The sequence below is a fragment of the Melanostigma gelatinosum genome, assembly GCF_949748355.1.
Source record: "Melanostigma gelatinosum genome assembly, chromosome: 10".
Taxonomy (NCBI): Eukaryota; Metazoa; Chordata; class Actinopteri; order Perciformes; family Zoarcidae; genus Melanostigma; species Melanostigma gelatinosum.
In genome coordinates this window covers 14,969,986-14,989,717 of record NC_136643.1, presented here as the reverse complement: position 1 = coordinate 14,989,717, position 19,732 = coordinate 14,969,986, and the positions used below count along the sequence as shown (strand labels likewise).

Sequence of the window (19,732 nt, the reverse complement as noted above, 5' to 3'; positions counted from 1 at the left end):
GGAATGTTCGCTGCACAATTCGAGGTAGAGGAGCAGGCGTGGCTCTTTGGTTAGGGCCAAAGAATAGAACAAAAGGCGTGCTGAAAACGAATCCCCCCTTCACAATGCCTGAGTGATGTTTGTGGCAGATACCCATCTCACAGTAGACAAAAGCCATCTTAAATGCTGAAAGCACAAAAGATCATATGCACAAAAGCTTTTTGTCTGCTATAGTTTCCCTCATTTTGATAATAAGGTGAATAATGGCTGGAGTAAAATAATAAGTTTGTAGAAGGCGCATAGGTTCATCTGAAAACAGTCAAGGTAGACTAAAAACACTTATATACTCACTGTACACCAAGTTTGACTTATCCATTCCACCATATAAGTTATTACCTTATCATGAAATACAAGACGCGAGATTATTAGGAACCGTGTGTCTGTATTGCAGGGAAAGCTGGCTTTTAACAACTTGTTAGAGTAAGACTGTATATTTCATTTGCACATTATTTCTGCCAGTTGTTTGCTGCAGGAGAAAGTGGGAAGTGATTGGGACAGAGCACAAAGGTGGCATCCTTTGGACACAACACTTTTGTTTATGCTGCTTGCTGCTCTTGTTTGCAGGTGTCTTTCATGGAGCACTCTTTAATGCTTTCAGGAAGGATGATTTTCACTCCTTTTTTTTAACAAAGTATTAGCCACACAGAAAAGCTGCTGATCCTGACTGTTGTTGCTCATTCACGGAGGGACATTTCCCCATAGTCATTGTTTAAATGGTTGTCAGGGGAGAATAAAGTGAAACTTCATAAACAATGCCCTAACTGGTTTATCTCCCTCTATGGGGAGAGGCCGCTACTGTGTGGGGATTTGCACCAGAGCCTCCCCCTTTATGGTGGAGTAAGCACTTCACAGCCCCTCAGCACTGCCCCCATACCCGCCTAACAAGGGGATTCCCTCAAGCTGGGGGAACCTGGTTACACCCCAGAGCCCTATTTTTTTCACTGGTCTCATTTAGTACTAATTTAGTGTATTGGGGGAAAAGGCTCTTTCTCCCCTCTCTTTATGGTCAGGGGACAAAGACAGAAATGTCAATTAAAAACACCTCAGGCTTCGGGGACTGTCTGCTTTTGTGCAGACTTGACCTTTTAAATCCTGGGTTGGCTCTATTTTCACAGAGGGGGCAGAGGAGGAGGGCAAGACAATGAGGGGTGAGTACAGGGGTCTTTCAGTGGAGGATTTCGTGTGAAGGCTCTTGACCAAGTCACATCACTAACTGTGAGGTCCATAACTACATTCATTGGTCTTCTAAACCATCCATACAAACTCAGTTTGTCAGCATGTGCATGGCAAGACACCAGCTGACAGTTACTTTCATTTAAGTGGGATTTAGCCGGCTCTCGCCAATGTTAATGACGTATAAACATGCATAAACACTGGCGCATGAATCATAAATTACAGCAACCAACAGTCCCCTGGAAGAGATAAATTAGCTTAGAGTGCGTGTGAGAGAAAGAGGGTGTGCATGTGTGCGGTATGCAGACACAAACCCAGCACAGAAGACACACACAGGCACTAAGCAAAGATGGCCATTGTCGAGAAACACTGGCGGGTCGATCGTTGTATGAGTCTGTATATTGTGGCACATTGTGTGTCGGGCCTTTTCAGTGGCTTTGTGGGATTTGAGAACTGCTGACGTAACCGCGAGTGCTGTAGGATGGGATTTCACTGGCTTTCTCTCTCTTCTTCACCACGCTGGTGACAGAAGAAGTGAAGAATGCACTGCCTCCGGGCGTTACACAGGTTATACTGAGAAATACAGGAGATGGTCCTGTGTGGAAATATATAGGCTGTGCCATAAATCCCCTTTGAGCCTTGTTTTACGACAGTGCCATTGTCTTCCCGCACAGGGTGAAAAAAATACAAGTGACCCAGACAGGTGAGAAGCCTAAAGATGAACTCTGCTACTTTTTGTATTTTTTCACTTATTCGTCAAATTAGTGTCACAAATAAACCAGAAAGCTGTGAGCGTAGGTATGTTGGTGTGTGTTTGTGTGTGTGTGTGTGTGCTTATGGGTGTGCCTAACTGGCCACTCAGCAATACCACACATGGTCATTTGATGGCGAGCATTGGCCAGCAAAAGCTTCCAGTGTGTGTATGTGTGGTCTCCCATGATGCTGCGGTCCAGCACCTCAGCTGCTCTTACTCAGACATACAGGCCAGGCCAGGGGTCCATTGAGTCTGGGAACTGACATAACAAAGTCCCAATCTTATCTAGAATCTCACCTCATGTCAATATGGTGAAGATGATGCACTCTATGCTTTCTGTGGGTGACTTTTGTCTTTGTGAATTGCTGTTTTCCTAAACATTTAGAAATGTTTTTTTGTTGTTTTCAAGAGAGGGAGAAAGGAGCAATGACTGAATGAATGCATTTGCTGGACACAAGTGATTTATAGGAGAGAGAGAGAGAGAGAGAGAGCGAGAGAGAGAGAGAGAGAGAGAGAGAGAGAGAGACCGCATTTCAAAGCCTTTCTCTTATTTCCAAAATGGGGTTGGAAATCAGCAGCTTGACTGAGCCCAAATAAGTGACTTCTTTTACCTTTTCACAGCGCACAAAGGCCTAATCCTAGGACTACTTGAGCCACCAATGTAGACAGCGACTGAGACCACCACAGTATGTGTCAGACCCTCCTCACCACACACAAAACACATTGACTGCAGCTTTATGAAGTGAAAATGGCCCAGAAAGGGAAAATGTGAAGGAGGTGTCCACAGTCATTTCTCCCAAAGAAAGGCCATAGCATCTGGGCATTTAATGCTAAAATAAAGCCCAGAGACAGAGTGGAATGGACTGGGTCACATCTATTGTTCCAGAGCCCGGGTGGAACAGCCCTGTTTTGTTTCAGTACCACTGACCCTTGCAACTTATTGTGCCGCTCTGTCACGGAAAAGTGTGGAGTGAAAAAAGATTCCAGCGATGACAGAGGACTTCTTTTGAGGGAATTTTCTTTGCCATGCTTTCCCCTCCTTTCCTGTTTTGTTTGCACTCTTCTTCCCCCGTGGCGAGTACTGCACACTGTCAGTAAATAAAGGGAGGATGAAAAAAAAGGTTGTAAAAAGCGTACCGATTCTTCGTGTCCGGAGGGATGTTTAATTAAAGCCAAGTGCTTATTTTCTGCTGTGGAACAACAGTCGCTATCATTGCTGAGCACAAATATAGCAATTAACTTCAATTTTCTGCATTTATTTTGACATCAAAGAGCTGATAGAATCATTGAGAATATAAAGCAATTAGGGTCAGCAGAAATGTCAATGGTCTTTGGACACAGCAGCGCGCCTAGTTTGCTTGAATGACTGAATCAGATGCGTGCGGTAGCTTTCTTTTCTTGCTGAAGAGCAATTAGTGGTAATTCTTTATTTAAACTGTTTGTATACAAAACCTTTCATCCTTTTATCCGCTTTTATGTGCAGTGGGATGTGGCTTTGGGAGTTTTCTGTTCCTGTGTGGTTTAATTGGAGATATGGATGTAGTCCGGGGGGGTGAGGTGTATGCTCATAGGATCACTTATCTGAATCATCTGTGTGTGTGTGTGTGTGTGTGTGTGTGTGTAGTGTGGGTGGGGGGCCACGGTGTTCCCGATGCTGACATGATAAGCGCCAGACCACGCAAATGGATCACATCAAACAGGGCCTTGGCGACAGTGGGCCCTGGGGAGCAGGAGGAGGCAAGACTCCTATCTAATGGTTCCTGTTCCTCCTCTGTCCCCACTGTCAGATAAGCCTGACTCGGACCTCTGTGGCCTCCGACTGAAATGGGCCCCAATTAGAATTTAAGGAACCAATTGGCAGACATGAATGAGCAGTGTCACCGTGTCACCAATCAGCAGCAGGAGAGTGAAAGAAAAGTAGAATATTTGACATTTGTTCAGTTGATATTTGATCCCCTCAAGGGAAGGCTGGATAACATGCAGTAACGGCTCGTGGGTCACCATCTCACTTTGCAGTCTGGTAGCCTTCCATCAAGGCGAAGATTGAAACTTATGTACTGTGACATTCTTGGGATCAGTTGTGCTCAGTAGCTTCCACTCACTGGTTGATTGTGTGGGCTCCACTACAGCAATGGTTAGACTAGTAATACCCTCTTATCTGAACTGCAAACGGAATTGAGTAGCTTTTCATCATGAAACTACACCGAAAAGTGATCATGCTTAAATGTGTGCTTAAGTGGCAGATAACATCCGTAATTAAGGTGCTAAATTAAATTCCCATCTCTCTGGGCTAGTCTGAGACCACTGAAGGTAACAGCACGATCCTAATCTCCACGTTTTAGGATCCGTCTCTTAGGTTGTGTCTAATTTCAGGGTGTGAGGTTTCATTTTTATCATCTATCAATCGAATATGAAATACGTAACACAGTATACCTTTCAGTCAAGAAGAAATGGTCTCTCACGTGTGCAGCGGTGGAAGAAGTATTCACATCATTTATTTAAGAAAATAAGTACCAAAATCACTCGGTAAACACACGCCACTGAAAGTCCTACATTCAAAATCCGAGAGTAAAAGTATCGAAATATTGTCAGCATACTTATTATCAAATTATCAAAAGTGCTTGAACGGCTTGTGTATATATATATATATGTATATATATATATATATATATATATATATATATATATATATATATATATATATATATATATATATATATATATATATGTATAATATAATTCTTCATAAGATTGTTAAGTCAGTTTCTAAACACGGTGCAGGGTTGGCTGCTTTGATGTCGTCATTGCCTTCAATCCTGTTTAGGCAGCTCTGGTATCCTGGTCTAGATGTGTCACAGAGCCATTAACACGGGTGATGAGTCACTGTGTTGTTGAGGGCTGTGTGGTTTGAGTGTGATGTATCAGATACCCACAGTGTGGTTCCCAGAACCCTCTGCCAGTCACTGTGGCCATGCTTGTTGGCTGGCTGCTCTGCCAGGGAGGCTTACAGGCCAGAAGTGTTGAAGGGAAAGCCCGAGGGAGCCAGGGATATGAGCTGCAGTGGCCAAGTGGTAAATTCTCACCTGCTACGAAGTGAGAATTAGCGATGTGGTCGTTTTCCTTTCACACTGTGAGTCACATAACCTCGGTCCCACAAGCTGCTGTTACCTTACTGTATGTCTGTGCTGGTCTCACACAAATACACCTGAAAGAGTTTCTCTTGTTTAGCCTGAAGAAAGAGGCCTCACTGCCCCGGTGGTAGCCCACACAGCAGCAGTGGAGCTTATCACTCAGATGCTGTGTGTATTAGATAGCGTTGTGCTCCTTTCTATCTCTCTTGCTGTCGCAGGTATTTCTCCAAGTCATCGGAGTGATTGCAGTAGCTGCCGTCATCATCCCCTGGATCCTTATTCCCGTTGTTCCCCTTCTTGCTGTCTTCCTGTTTCTGCGATGCTACTTCCTGCAGACCTCGAGAGACATCAAGCGCCTCGAGTCTACCAGTAATTTATTTTTTATTTTATGGTGGTGGTGGGGTGGGCATGTCCATTTGTGGTAAGAGACAAAAGCAGACCACAGGAATGCTAATAGACCATTGAGGAAAGCCATGGTCATTAGCATAAAGGCTAAAGGTGCCGTTGGCCTATGGCTCGGCCACACGCAGTTTCCTCAAGAGACGGGAGTTCATGACATCACATACAATGGGGAAAATGCCAAGTGGGCATGACTAGGCCATTGCAGGCTTTAGTTCATCTATTTTATTCTGGGCTGAGAGCCCAAATGCACATTGGCCAACAGGTTCTATCATCTTAAAGAACAAAAGTTCTATGAAATAGCCCAGAGGAAACATTTAGGTTTTGTCCTTGGTTTTGTAAGCTTAAGAAATGGCAACAAAAGACCACTCAATTGAAACCTTTCCCTAAATCAAAATGATTTGGCATCGGGGACATACTGAATGTTCCTATGATCCAGTACATATTCCACTATTGATCACTAAATCACAGTTTCTTTGTCTTCGCCTTCTGAAGCACAATGTGACTGACTAGCTTGAAAATACAGAATGTGAACATAAAAGCAGTAATAAAAGCAGGATGTATAAAAGCAAATATGTTCTGAAGGCATGTTCACATATAAAAGAAAATGAAGGTTTAAACTCTTCAAAACTGCTCTTAGAATCGAATAAGGAATTCATTTGTGTTGAAAAATGTCTTTTTTTAATATGTATGGAGAGCTGATTTTACAGATTCAAGGATATTTTATTGTCAGTACTCAACAGCGTTGCATAACAAAATGTAGTTTTAGCCCATTTGCTGCAGAAGTAAAGACATGACAAACAACAAAACAAAAACAGATTTTCTGGGCAATATTTTGTTGACAACTTCACATGAATATTTTGGACATCAGGGAAACGTTGTCCATCGACTTTGACTCTGTTTCAGCACAAAGCATCATTGATTCATGTTTGCTCAAATGCTAACTGACAAATATGGTGTGTGCATATATTTCTTTCAGCTCGGAGTCCCGTATTCTCCCACCTTTCTTCCTCTCTCCAAGGACTGAGCACCATCCGTGCCTTCAAGGTTCAGCAGTGGTTTCAGCAAATGTTTGATGAATATCAAGATCTTCACTCAGGTTGAAAAGATAAATTTTTTTTTATTTCAGTTCAGGGTAATGACTTTTTATCAAACCCATTCAGGCTAATGTTACATTTTTCAATTACAGCAATATTCAGGCTGTAGAGATTACATGTATTCTATAAACTGTGGTTTTGTTTGTTAACAGAGGCCTGGTTTTTATTCCTGACTACTTCTCGCTGGTTTGCTGTCCGTCTTGATGGAATTTGCTCAATATTTGTCACCATCACTGCTTTTGGCTGCCTTTACCTCAGGGATGGTATGGACTTTGGCCAAACCGTGTGACACATTGTTGACGTGTGAGACTTTATTCGTGAAACGATGACGATGAACTCCCACCTGTATGTTTACCATGTTTTCAGGACTGGAACCAGGCGCAGTGGGTCTGACTTTATCTTATGCAGTGACACTCACAGGCATGTTCCAGTGGGGCGTCAGACAGAGTGCAGAGATCGAGAACATGGTGAGGACATTTACATTTGAACACTTAACTTCAGTTTAGATTTTGAGCAGATATCACCAAACTCATTTCACGAGAGAGCGTTTTATTGAAACAAACAATTTACTGAAGATGTGACAAAGGTTCTGGGCGTATAAAACTAAACAGAACTTAACTAATAATGGCTGATTCGACCATTTTTGAAACAAAGAGATAACACAAAAACAAACACTACCACGTGAACTACAAAAATAACGAAACAGGGGTCTACTATTTTAACAATCAACAAAACAATATAGTCTAAACAAGAAATAAACAAAATCTCTAAACTACAACCCCCCCCCCCCCATGATGTGGCCGGCACTTGGTACATTCTGATTGGCTACTTTATTCAACAGCTCTGCTTCAAAGGGTGCATATTTTGCTCCAGCATGACAAGATTCCCCTCCAGCAGTAACAACCAGCAGCGGCACCCTCAGCACTCAAAGAAAAATACATTTCAATGATTTCAGGCAACTTTATCGAAAGACAAAGTAAAGCACAACTAAATGCTTGTGCTACAAATAGACACCAAATAAACTATGAGTATCATGGTACGAAAGCCATGTGTCGTCACTAAACTGCTTGCTGATTGGTGTGCAGTGTGCACAAGGTCAACAAAGTCAGTGAGGACAAAATGAACGATGAAGCGTAAACTTCAGAAAACTGAGACGTGGGCGGTAGGGTAAGAGACGTTCAAAGCAGCCGTGTGGAGGCTCTAAAGAAAGACACAGCTAAGTTGCATTGTGGGAAATGTAGGCTCCAGTGTTTTTGGACTCGGTTCAGAGACTACAAGATATCTTTTGTCGGCCTCTGCTTCTTTGATTGTGGCCACTTTTTGTTTTTTTTAATCCGTCAGTGACCCCCAACTTTATGGAAGTGCAATACTACATTACTGGAATACTCCGATAAAACACTAATTCACCAGCTAAATATGATTATCTTTGAGATGGTTACATTTGAAATACTAGGAGGACATGTAGTGATATTTGCTGTTTTTTGTTTGTTTGAATAACGTTACGTTGACTGAAGCTGAAGTACTGACATTTTCATGAGTTTCAAGTGATCAAAAGAGCAAAACCTTGCTTTATCTTTTGTAGATGACATCAGTGGAGAGAGTGGTTGAGTATGCGGAGCTGGAGAGTGAAGCACCCTGGGAGACGGACAAGCAGCCGCCAAATGATTGGCCCAAGGCAGGGTCCATCACTTTTGACAGAGTCAACTTCTCTTACAGTGCCGGTGATCGTTTGGTCCTAAAGAACCTGACTGCCGTCGTCGCATCAAGAGAAAAGGTTCTTGTCTTTATTACCACCTGTGCATGCTTACTGGTGTGCACAGCCCGTGACTTTGGTTGATATGCAGCTAGTGTAGAAGGCGTGATGTGATTCCTTTTTGTGTGGCATTATTTTGAAATCAATTATTAAAGGGACACCATATTGTGCTGCTTGAATGTTCAGGACTATACCATTTGTGATTCATGGAATACATATCATGTAATTAAGACTGTTCAAGTGGATCCATTTGTTCCCAATTTGCATTTTGAGCAACCTGACAGTGACAACTGTTTATTCACTATGAGAGGAGAGGAGAGGCCGAGGGAGATGGGCGATGGTGGAGAGAGAGAGAAGCAGAGGGAGATGGTTGAGGATGATTGAAATTGTGTTTAATGCAGGGGGTGTACTTTGCATGGCTATGGTTGGCCAGGGCGGCTGATTTCACAATGGATGGGTTGATAAGTGCAGAGGCCCTGGCTCTGACAGCCCCTGGGAGGGATCTCTGTCACATGCCATGGAGGTGAAAGGCTTTGTGCAGCCTGACAGTTCCCCTGACACCCTTTCACAAGGAAATCTGCACCTACAGTACAAGATCCATTCACTCTGGCCCTCACTACAGTCACTTACTGTACATAATCGTATAAAAACACACAACTCACTGCAACACCGCAGTTGACCTTCCTTTGTTATTATCTACACTCGGAGGATCATGCAATTGGTTTAGTGTGTGTGTGTGTCTGTGAGTGAGTGCACTCCTCTGTGTCTGTCCAAGGCTAATCTCGCATTCTGCTGCAGAAAACTGCATAATATTTTGGGTGGCCAGTTATGGCTGCATGCTCAAGGACCTCTTGTGGTTTCTGTGACTCACACTTTCTCAAAACACCTATTAATGCTTCATTTTGTTGGTGCATGCTGGTGAGGGCAAATTGCTTCAGGTACAGTTAAGACATGAAACACAATCTCGGAATTCAAAGTCTTCTCATATGCAACAAAGATCCTGCTCCTGCGGCTTACGGTACTCGCAGAACGGACTCTGGAAAGTTTTTACAATGACAACAATGTTGTGGTTTAGAACTGTTGAGATACTGTGTACCTGGTACAAAGTCATTCCCCAGGAATGTGTGCTTGCAGGTTCGGGCCGACACACCGTCTTGCTGGATGATGTCACTGTGGCAATAGTTGAACCAAGTTCAGGCCTCATTCAAAGGAATGAGAGGGCTACATTTGTGTCATGCAGGGCTACACTCACTGAACACAGTGTTTGTCTAACGTCCTGATTGGTTGGCTTGCACAGTACACGATATACACAGATACAAAAAGATGAGTGGTTAATTAAGCCTATGAAACCTATAGAGCCTTGTTTAATGGTTTCACCAGTTATCATAGACCTGGAGTTATAGGGAGTAACTAAAAGTTCCCAACCTACGGACGTTGGCATATGAAATGCACGACACTGTTGTAACTATGAAATGAGCACTTTTATAGAACATAGAACACCTTAAAATAGCTGCCTTGAATCATAAACATGGGTTCACCTGATGCCATGTGAATAAGCTTTAAAATGATACAAACAAGATACAAGAATATTTTTAGTTTTGCAATGTGACGAATACATGTTCAACAGAGGCTTCAATCATTCTTGTTTTAAATGTCGGGCATTTTCGACACTATATGCCAAAGTCATATGACTACTGTCAAAAAAGTGATTTGTTATACCTGCTTGTTGTATAATATTATGTTTTCCATTGATATCTTTTAACATCCACACACTACAAGTAGGGTTGGGTACCGAAACTCGGCGCCAATATGGAACCGGTTCCTATACGTCCGGTATCTACCGGACCGAAACGGAACGCATTTTGCCAGAGAAGGAAAATATGCTCATATTGCTGCAAAATAATTGCTGAAGTTTGAAGCTGTAGTGTGTGTACAGAGTTTGTGTGTGTTTTGTATTTATTTAAGTATACTGTAAACTGTTAACAGTTAATATATTGTTCATAGTTAAAAAGTTTGAAGCTTTAGTTTGAAGCCAAGTGTTTTGTATTTATTTATATTTATAGTATACTTTAAACAGTTAATATATTGTTCAATTTGAAGAAAAAAGTATCGGTTCAGGCACCGTTTAGGCACCGGTATCATTTTAAAAGTATCGTTTTAGCACCGGTATCGGAAAAAACCCAAACGATACCCAACCCTAACTACAAGTGGCTCTATTGTACTTAGCCATATGAGATGTTCCTCTGTGACTTGAAACAAAAAAAGCGTAAGTATGATTAATAACCCTCTTTTTCTGTGGATTTGTGGAATATTTTACAGATATAAGAATATCTCTGATTTCTCCACTGTTAGGTTGGCATCGTTGGACGCACTGGTGCTGGTAAAAGCTCGCTGATCTCTGCCTTGTTCCGGCTGGCAGAACCGGAGGGAAGAATAACGATTGATGGTTTTCTGACTTCTGAGATTGGTCTGCACACCCTCCGCCAGAAAATGTCCATCATCCCACAGGTGCGCTTTTAAAATTGCCCTCATTCTCAACTCTTCTGTCTTGACATATAAAGCTGTATACTAATGGATAGACCATAATAAAATATTAGACATAATAATATATTAAAACCTACAGAAGTCCAACTTTCAGCACAATGTTATGTTGTGTTTAATGTCTTTGTCCTCAAACTGCTGGACCTTTACTTTGACTTCTTCTCTACTTCTTTTGATTCCTCATGATTGAGAATCGTCTGAAATGTCAGATGAACACTGGTGTTCATGATTTGGCCCTTTTTTTATATACATACGCCTGGCTTTTAAAAAGCTAAAACAAGTGAGGACATTTACAGTCGTCTCTCAGGGGATTTCTGAAAGTGAGACAAACGGATGCCTTGAGACAGTTTAACTTTATTTCCGCTTCTTGAAACTGATACGGCATTAAGAAAATGCCAGCCTGCGGGTGAGTGTCAGCAGAGTGGAGGGAGGGGAGAAGACTCCCACGGCCTGTACTGTGAAGAGAGCAGTTCCCCATCCCTGACAGAGGATTAGCCCTCTACCCCCCAAACATGGGAAAGCTGCTTAGAAGAAGTCTCCCCCATCCTCACAGTCAGAGTCCCCTTGTACACCGTCACTTAGCCCAAGTCTGAAACATTTCGAGGGTGCAGCCAAGATGCCCAAAAACAGTTTCATTAATGCTTTTCAGTGGGTTTGATAGGTTTCTGGCATTGCTGCTACCTCAGATAAAGTTTTACTTCCTCGTCCAAAGTAGTTTGAGATGGATGTGATGTGTGTTTGATGTGATTTTGTTGACTCTTTCTGTCTCTCCTGGGAGAGACTTGCACAAAGTGGCAGGTTACCAGTCAGAACTTTAACTGCATGCCCATCTGCATCACATACTGACTGTATTGCATTTTCATGATATGAATTCTTACCAGTAGAGTTTCTCTATATCATGCTCTTGGTTTTACAAACTTGTACAGACCAAGTCTCTTGGATTTACACAAATCCATCTGAAAGCCTTTTTGTTCTCTTCTGAGACGTCAGAGATGAAATGATTTTCAGTCAGCCTTTAAAATGGAAAAAGAATCTTGATATAAATTGCGAGGTGTGTTCTTCTTCTCGTGTGATATATACTATACATTGCCAGTGAGGAGTTTCATTATTTGCCACCCACAGATTTGATTATGATAAGCATTTATTAGCATATTGCGTTTAAAAAAAGGATCTATTTCAGTTTCTATTGAATTCTCAGGAATGACTTTGAAAAAAAATGATTTTTTTGTGGCAAACATAGAGCTTAGAATTGGTGGAGCACATAATCGTTCTATGGAAAGCTGTGCTTGAAAGCAGTTTTTCCGACCGAACATTGAATCCTCAATTAACGTGTGTCACAAAACTAGCTTGAATTGGGACTTCAGTTGGCTTTATGACAAGGCGGTATTTTGGTGACAGAGGGAAAAGCTCATTGGAAGTAAAGAGGTGTAACATTTGCACAGGCACAGGTAGCAAGCATGAAAGTCCCGCCAGCTTTACTTTTTCTGGATGAAAATTGAGCAGTTAGTCCTGAGTTTTCTGACCTACACGTTTGTTGAGACTTGATTTTGTATTTGAGAGGTGTGTGCTGCATACATCTGTGTGCCTACATACCTAATTTATGCTTAATTTAGCACCTGTAAATGAGCAGAGATGAAAGTGTGTTAGTGAGTCACATTCGCACTAGAAGTACTGTAACCTTAATTCAGGACACTCAGCCTTTGTGTACTTTTATCTCGCTACTGGTCTAATCTCAAATTTACAAGATAAACAATTCCTCTTGATTTGAGGTCAGATTAATATGTTGAGTAAACTGAAGTTATCACATTGCCGTTACTGTTGAGGATACAGTTGAAGTCTTTCAGTTTTTCTTATAGGCATTTGTTTGCTGCTACGCGGCACCTCTATAAATTCGGTGTTATGGTTCAAAGCGCAGCCGTATTTGTTCACTGGCGGGGGAAAAAGAAGCCATATGAAACGCTTATCTACAGCAGCTCTGTACCATGAGAGGCAGGACGTTCTCCGTATGACGACCTGGGAGAGTCCTAGGAGGGGTTCAGTAAATCACTTCAGCACTGGATCAGCATTTATGAATAAATATCTGACCTGACACAAGGAGATGCCGGCTTGCTCTTGCTTATCAGGTTTACCACAAACAGAGTGGCAAGTTGGAACAATGCCTGTGCACTCGTGGGCTCGTTCATCGGCTCTGTAATAGAGAGCTTTACTTCCTCTCTTAAAGATGACTGTGTCGATGAAAAGTGATACAGGTGTGTGCGGCTCAACATAAACACATATCTTGGACGTCGTAGCTGTCTAAGATCTGAGCCTGTCCTTTTATGAGGATAGTAAACTGATGTGATAACTCCTTGTGACAAATGCTTGTGCAGTAAAGCTGTTACTTTTGGCAGACAATGTGAGATTATCGTTTCTAATACAGCTACTGTATGAAAGTCTTTGTATGGTAACAGTGACTGGATGGCACTTTTTCTGCCATATTATATATTCAGACAATGTCGCACAGCTATTGTCCACCAATGCCAGTGCACAAGTGCTAGTTTTCCAAGTAAAAAGATCAACTTATTGAAGCATATTTAGGGATCATTGAATAGAACTCCTGAGTGTAGCAAGTCCTTTGTGAACATCTTCCCCTCAAACATTGCCGAGCGGCGCTCTATAAAGCTTGTCTTAACCCTTTCAGACATCTTCCCCCTTGTCATTATCTTAACTGGCCACGGCCTTCTCTTTCTATATCCATCTATCCACAGGACCCAGTTCTCTTCACGGGCACCATGAGGAAGAATCTGGACCCTTTCAGGCTGCACACAGATGAGGACCTGTGGAATGCACTCCAAGAGGTACTCCAGCGTGGCTCTGAATGATTCCCCCTCGCCGGCCCAGGGGGGGATCCCTCTGTCCCGCTGTACAATGCTGCCATTCAGCCTCCCTGCTCGCCACAAGTCATGGGGGGAAATCCCATTAGGGCCATGGGGCCCAGCTCAATGTGCGGCTTGTAACTGGGAACCATTGAAAATGCTGGGGGAGATGTGTTTGGGCAGTCAGGCCAACTAGGATGAAGGCTCCCCCCACAGTGAAGGGCTTCAGCTCCTGGTCCTGCCTCTGAATGGGTTTGGTGGCCTGGATTAAAGCTAGAGGCTAGCCACAAGAGAGCACTGGCCAAGGTCATCAGTGGACCTGGCCCTGCATTGTGCCAGGCGGTTAATGGGTGTGTTTGGATAGCTCTTTAAAGACATCCCCACAGGAAGCCTTTATGAAGGGGTAATGAAGGGTTGGGGCTCTGCTCTCTCTCTCTGCAGGTGCAGATGAAGGCCGTAGTGGAGGACCTGCCCAATAAGCTGGAGACGGTGCTGACTGAGTCTGGCTCTAACATCAGCGTGGGCCAAAGGCAACTGGTGTGTCTGGCCAGGGCCATCCTCCGGAAGAATCGCATCCTCGTCATTGATGAGGCCACAGCCAATGTGGACCCAAGGTCAGGTGACACTTGAGTCTACAAGTAAAACCTTTAACATCAATGTCAGGGAGGAAGGAAACATGCACTCCTTTGCACTGAGCTACACTGTAAACGAGTGCTACTCCAGATGTTTTTATAACTGGGTTTAGTAAAACTGTAGCACCACTGCTGTTATACAAACCGAGCTTATTCCTAAAATGTTCAAACAATTCTGTGAATAAATCAATAGCACATGAAGAGATGCGCAAATGTAACACTCATCAACTATAATGCACACTGTTTGATGGGAAACGGAGGATGTAAAAGGATTATATCGCTAAGATTTTGTGATTGGAGCGTTGGAGCAGTTGGCTTATCATTAGCCTACGACACACGGGTGGATTGATCAGAGCCTTCCTGCAGTAAACAAATCAAACAATAAATAATCAAAAACAAACACCAAAAGTAAACAATTACACTATTCGTATGACTGATAAAACAAAATATGACATGTAATTGGTTTGGAATAAAATCACAATATACAAAAAAACAACGTTTCATTTTACAATAAACGTCAAAATAAACAATTTCTGTTAACGTAAGGAGCTCTGCTATCCTTTGTTGTTTTTACCTACTGCTGCACATACCTCACTGCTGATGTGCCATTGTTCAGTGTGAAGTAAAACTCCCTGCCCAAGGGTCTATAGGAAGCGGGCTTTTCGTGCTGAGGTGTTGTGTTCCCTGCTCCTTTAGAACTGACGGCCTCATCCAGCAGACTATCCGGGACAAGTTTCAAGAGTGTACAGTCCTCACCATTGCTCACAGGCTCAATACTATCATTGACTGTGACAGAATACTGGTAAGTAGGAATGCAGTAGCTTTCCGTTGTCCGGCACTTCAGTCAGTATTTTAGATGAGATCACTATCTTTCTGTAATCAGTTAGTTAACAGAGCTTTCAGCCCGAATAATTTGTGAAATCCCTTCACAAACTTGTTCTATCTTATCAACTATGATAAATTAAGCTCCCATTGTGTCCAGAATATGTTGTAGAACGGGAATTAAATCACAAAAACATGCACTCCACTGCCGTACGTCAAACTCACCTGAGATCCAGCGCTAACAAACTCCTCTTCCTTTCTTTCCAAGGAGCCTATACTGCACTGTCTTTAGAGATGCAATTCACTTCCTGTACATTGCAACAGCTGGGCTGATTTCTCGCTCACAGCTTTCCCTCATTGAGCCTTTGCTCAGGGCCACTTGATCTTTGGCCCTTTCCTGCTGCTGCCTGCAGAGGTGCCAATTAGTGCCATTTGTGGCAGCATTTGTTGAGCGTCTGTGGAGGACAGGGCACGACCTGGTGGCTGCTCGGCCACTGAAGGGGTTGCTGAGAAAAGCCAAATATCGCACAGCGGGGTCTGTTTCACACCTACACTCGTGTTAAATGCCCCCAGATTGTAGCACCTTCCAGGAGAACTAAACTGTGGCCCACCTGAATTGCCTCGTCCAAATCTTAAGCTGTGCCATATTTAGACGCAGAATGCTTTCCACGATCCAAACTCCATCTCCGAGTATCTTGTCGACTGTAACAGCTGCTGCAGAAGTCTCCCTTAAAACACTCCCTGAAACTGGGCTTTAGCGACAACACACTGCTCGTCATTGCTCCAAGGGGGATCGAGCTTGTTAAAATTTGTAGATAATATAATTGTAGTCTTTTTCAAATTGCTTGAATTGGCACTATTCTTTGTGTGGTTTGTACGGCATGTGATGACACAGAAATGATGGTCATTTTCTGGAGTGCCTGAAAGGTGTGATTGTTGGATTTGACTGAGGACCAGCCCTGAGCCGCTGAAGTGCCATGATAAATACATGGATAAATCACTGATCTTCAGTCTGTCGGAGTCAGCGCGCTAGACTTTCACACTGCTAACAGGCTACGCTTATTGTCCGTGGGGCCTGTCGAGCACAAACAGGCACCGGTGTTTGTCGTTGCATGAGTCACATCAAATGGATGGTTCCAGTGTGCAGAGAACCAGTGTATGCAACACTCAGCAGTGAAACAGCTGAAATGTCAGTTTTCCCCGAAGTAAAGTATACAGGCAGTGACACACACACTCACACCCAGCATTGTACGTGTGATTGCAGGTTCTGGATGCCGGCAGGATCCAGGAGTATGACGAGCCATATGTGCTGCTGCAGAACCAGGAAGGGCTCTTTTACCAGATGGTCCAACAGACAGGCAGAGCCGAGGCCGCCTCACTGCTGCACACAGCCAAACAGGTAACCGCACACACCTTTGTCCCAGGACGGGGCTGTCACTAAATAAAGTCCAGCCAGGGCACACTAATCCCAGACTCTCCCTCTAACTCCAGACTCCATTGCTCACCTCCAAAATGATACAGTTAAGCAAGAGAAGATATGCATTACCCTGACAATGCAAAGACACTTGATTACCATTTTAATTTAAAGTGCCTACTTGGAGCATTGCAACACCATAGCATTCATTTTGAGAGAGAAATTGTCCCCTTTGTAGATTCACATCCTCTGATTTTATCAGAGAAACTCTCCGTATAATGTTTTTTTTCTCATAATGTAAATTTGAGATCATTTTAGAGATGATTCTAGAAAAGCAGCTTTCTTTGCACGATATCTATTTGGAAATATTGGGTTTAACTTCATCGCGATTTGGGATAAACTTTCTATGGGGATTACTGTAATAGAGAATGTCCATATTTTTTCCCTGTGAAATTCATTCGTGATGTATTTCCCCTTCAGACAGTGAACAGATAAGAGCCAGCTATTCATTGTTCAATTCCATTTTATGTGCATCTGTCTGGGACTACAGATACCATATTGCAACTTCAAACAGGTCTTTGTGAAATAAGAAAAAAGTAGGCATCATTTCATTTTCTCTCTGTCCCTCGCACAAATTTATCAGCGGAACTGTATCTTCTCAGCCAGAGGAGTGAAATGAGTAAAATACTGATTTCAAAGACTCAGCACAGTGTGGTATTATTTGGTTTCGTCTTACCCTGCACACTGGCGGATTGGTAGTGACATTGTTCAAGCCCTTACGTTTTTCCTTTCTTCATTGTGGGGTGCTCTCCTTAGATCAGATTCCTGCAGCATCCATAGCTGTCTAGCACCACTTATTAAATACTGAGATGGTCCACATGTTGTGTGTCAAGTTTCTATAGTTGTCAGTCAGGGTTTAAATGCATTCAGTAGTCTGATATCAACCTCTGGCTCCTTTGTCCATGTTGAAAGAGAATCCCAGAGTCTACGGTGTATCTCATGCTGAGGCCAACCTGTTTTCACCCGTTTGTCTCTTTTCTTCAAACTTTCTGTCATTGAAGTCGTCGGTCTGTGCTTAGAAATCAAGCATTTTGTGGGCCCTTTAAGCAAACAAACAAGTAAAAATCAACTCAAATGAAACAAATCATTTTTCATTTTTCACAGCGCTAAATAAGCCACTTTTGCACGCTTCAGTGGGTGACAAATCCCTATACCTGGCTCCGACTGGATCTGTCATGAATCACGCCTTAACAGATTGTAGTTTAGATTGGACTGTGTGCTTCTGTTCTGTGACACTGCTTCCCTGATGCACTTCCAGGTTTACATGAACAAAAAGCGGGTGACAGACGTGTGCCGTGCCAAGGACATCTGTGTCATCTTTGAGACGTCGCTTTGACAGCTTGGAGAGTCGCGGTGGCCCTCGCGCTCGCCACCACTGACCAAATCTTTTACCAGATACACCAGACATTTTGACATTCCTTCCAGTGTATTAAAAAATGTCTTTCGTCTCCCAGCAGGCAGAGGATAGCATGTGCTGCATTAGATTGGCGTAGTCCTTTGGTGTGGAACAGAAACGAGGCAAGTGTCTGAGGCAGGGTGCACCTTTATTGACAGCATATTACTGCATGGCTGTTTATTGATTACACCCTGCTATGTTGATGTATGTGTGTTCCGGCCTCTTGGGTAGCTTCAATCCTGCACTGGTGCTCAAAAGAGTGCAGGTATTGGACGTGTTTATATTGGTGCAATAAATTATTGGTGGCTTAAATTATTCTTCAGGCAAACATTGTTTGGTAGGACTGAAGTCTTTTCATTCTTTGGAACATGCTTGAAAAGACAAAGAGAACCTGAGAGGAGACAGCCTTGTTTTTGAATTAAAACTTTAGTAGTCTTCCAGCACTTTGATGATAGCGGTTTAATGTCTACCTCAGCTCTTGTCAGGGATGAACAGTAAAGTTTCAAATGCAACATGTCATGTACCGGCAATGATAACGTGCGACAGAAGTTTATTGCCTTTGAAAAATATTCTGGAGTGTAATATCCACTTTCTCTCTTTATTCTTTTGCTAAATGGGCTGCTGTTGCTTCTGTTTAAAGCTATGCATTTTACATTGTTTGTTTTCTATATCTCTGTGTGTGGGTTTGTTGAAAGTAATATTTCAGGGAGTTGCATTCTGTAGTTGTTTAGTGATAATTGACAGGACGTAATATTCTAATCCCACATAATAAAACAGTGTTGTGTGAATGTTTCAGTGCCGTCTTCATTTTGTGTTCAAACATTGTCCAGTGTCTCATATTACATTGACTCACGAACCATTTCCTCCTGCTGTTGCTCGTACTATATTCAGATGTCTGAATGGTGTGTTTGCTTCAGGTCAGTGGTTACAACTGGTCTTGACCAAGATGCTACAAATTGGCAAGTGGTTAAGGAGAACAACCTCGTCATTATCTCGTTGGAGTCAAGTGATTCTTAAATTCTGTTCCATGGTGGTAAAGTGTTGTAGCCCTTTACTCGATTATTTTAGCGTGTTAGTGCAATATGACGATTAAGTCTCCAATTAAATTGTAATTTTGTCATCCCCGGCTCAATTAACAGCTATTTGATTCGCCTCCATACAGAAAAGAGCAAAGCCGGTGATTACACATTCAGAGAGATGGCTGTCAGTAAACACTTAGCTTGCTATAAAGGGCTGTATTCAACCAGGCTCAGATTTGGGTCGTGAACTGTGGGACATCAGTTCCCTTTAAAAGCTGAGTGATTTACACAATTCATTAAAGCCAGTGAATCTTCAGCCAGCGTCATATTAAATGGTTACTTACTCTCAAATAGCCCCCCGGGAGTTGAATTGTTGGCCTGCGAATAGATTAAAGTTTACATTGAAAAGAGAAATTGAATTCAGAGGTAATCAATAGCATAATGGGCCAGTGAGAGGAGCCTGCTGCCTGAAATGAAATTACCATATTTTTAATCTTAATTTTCCACTCTGTTTATCTGACAGTGTGGATGTGCAATCCAAACAGATAATGAGAGAGTGGGATATTGACAGAGAGGTCCTCTGGAGTGCTTGTTTCAGTGATTAAACGCTGTGATCTGTGATTACTTTGTGTCGGGTGTCAGGCTGG

General features: G+C 42.7%; 1 protein-coding gene across 1 annotated transcript in view; it reads left to right on the top strand.

Moving 5' to 3' along the window:
- Positions 1-18,858, top strand: part of LOC306783483 (ATP-binding cassette sub-family C member 4-like) — a gene marked incomplete at its 5' end in the record, with an annotated part of 33,793 nt that extends 14,935 nt beyond the window's left edge. Inside the window, 11 exons of the mRNA XM_079277143.1 lie at positions 5,316-5,466; positions 6,476-6,595; positions 6,746-6,856; positions 6,960-7,060; positions 8,176-8,367; positions 10,699-10,854; positions 13,635-13,724; positions 14,184-14,356; positions 15,071-15,176; positions 16,461-16,595; positions 17,929-18,858. Coding sequence (XP_079133269.1) covers positions 5,316-5,466; positions 6,476-6,595; positions 6,746-6,856; positions 6,960-7,060; positions 8,176-8,367; positions 10,699-10,854; positions 13,635-13,724; positions 14,184-14,356; positions 15,071-15,176; positions 16,461-16,595; positions 17,929-18,006 — 1,413 coding nt within the window. The 3' untranslated portion in view covers positions 18,007-18,858. The remainder of the gene's footprint in view (positions 1-5,315; positions 5,467-6,475; positions 6,596-6,745; positions 6,857-6,959; positions 7,061-8,175; positions 8,368-10,698; positions 10,855-13,634; positions 13,725-14,183; positions 14,357-15,070; positions 15,177-16,460; positions 16,596-17,928) is intronic.
- Positions 18,859-19,732: the final 874 nt, after the last annotated feature.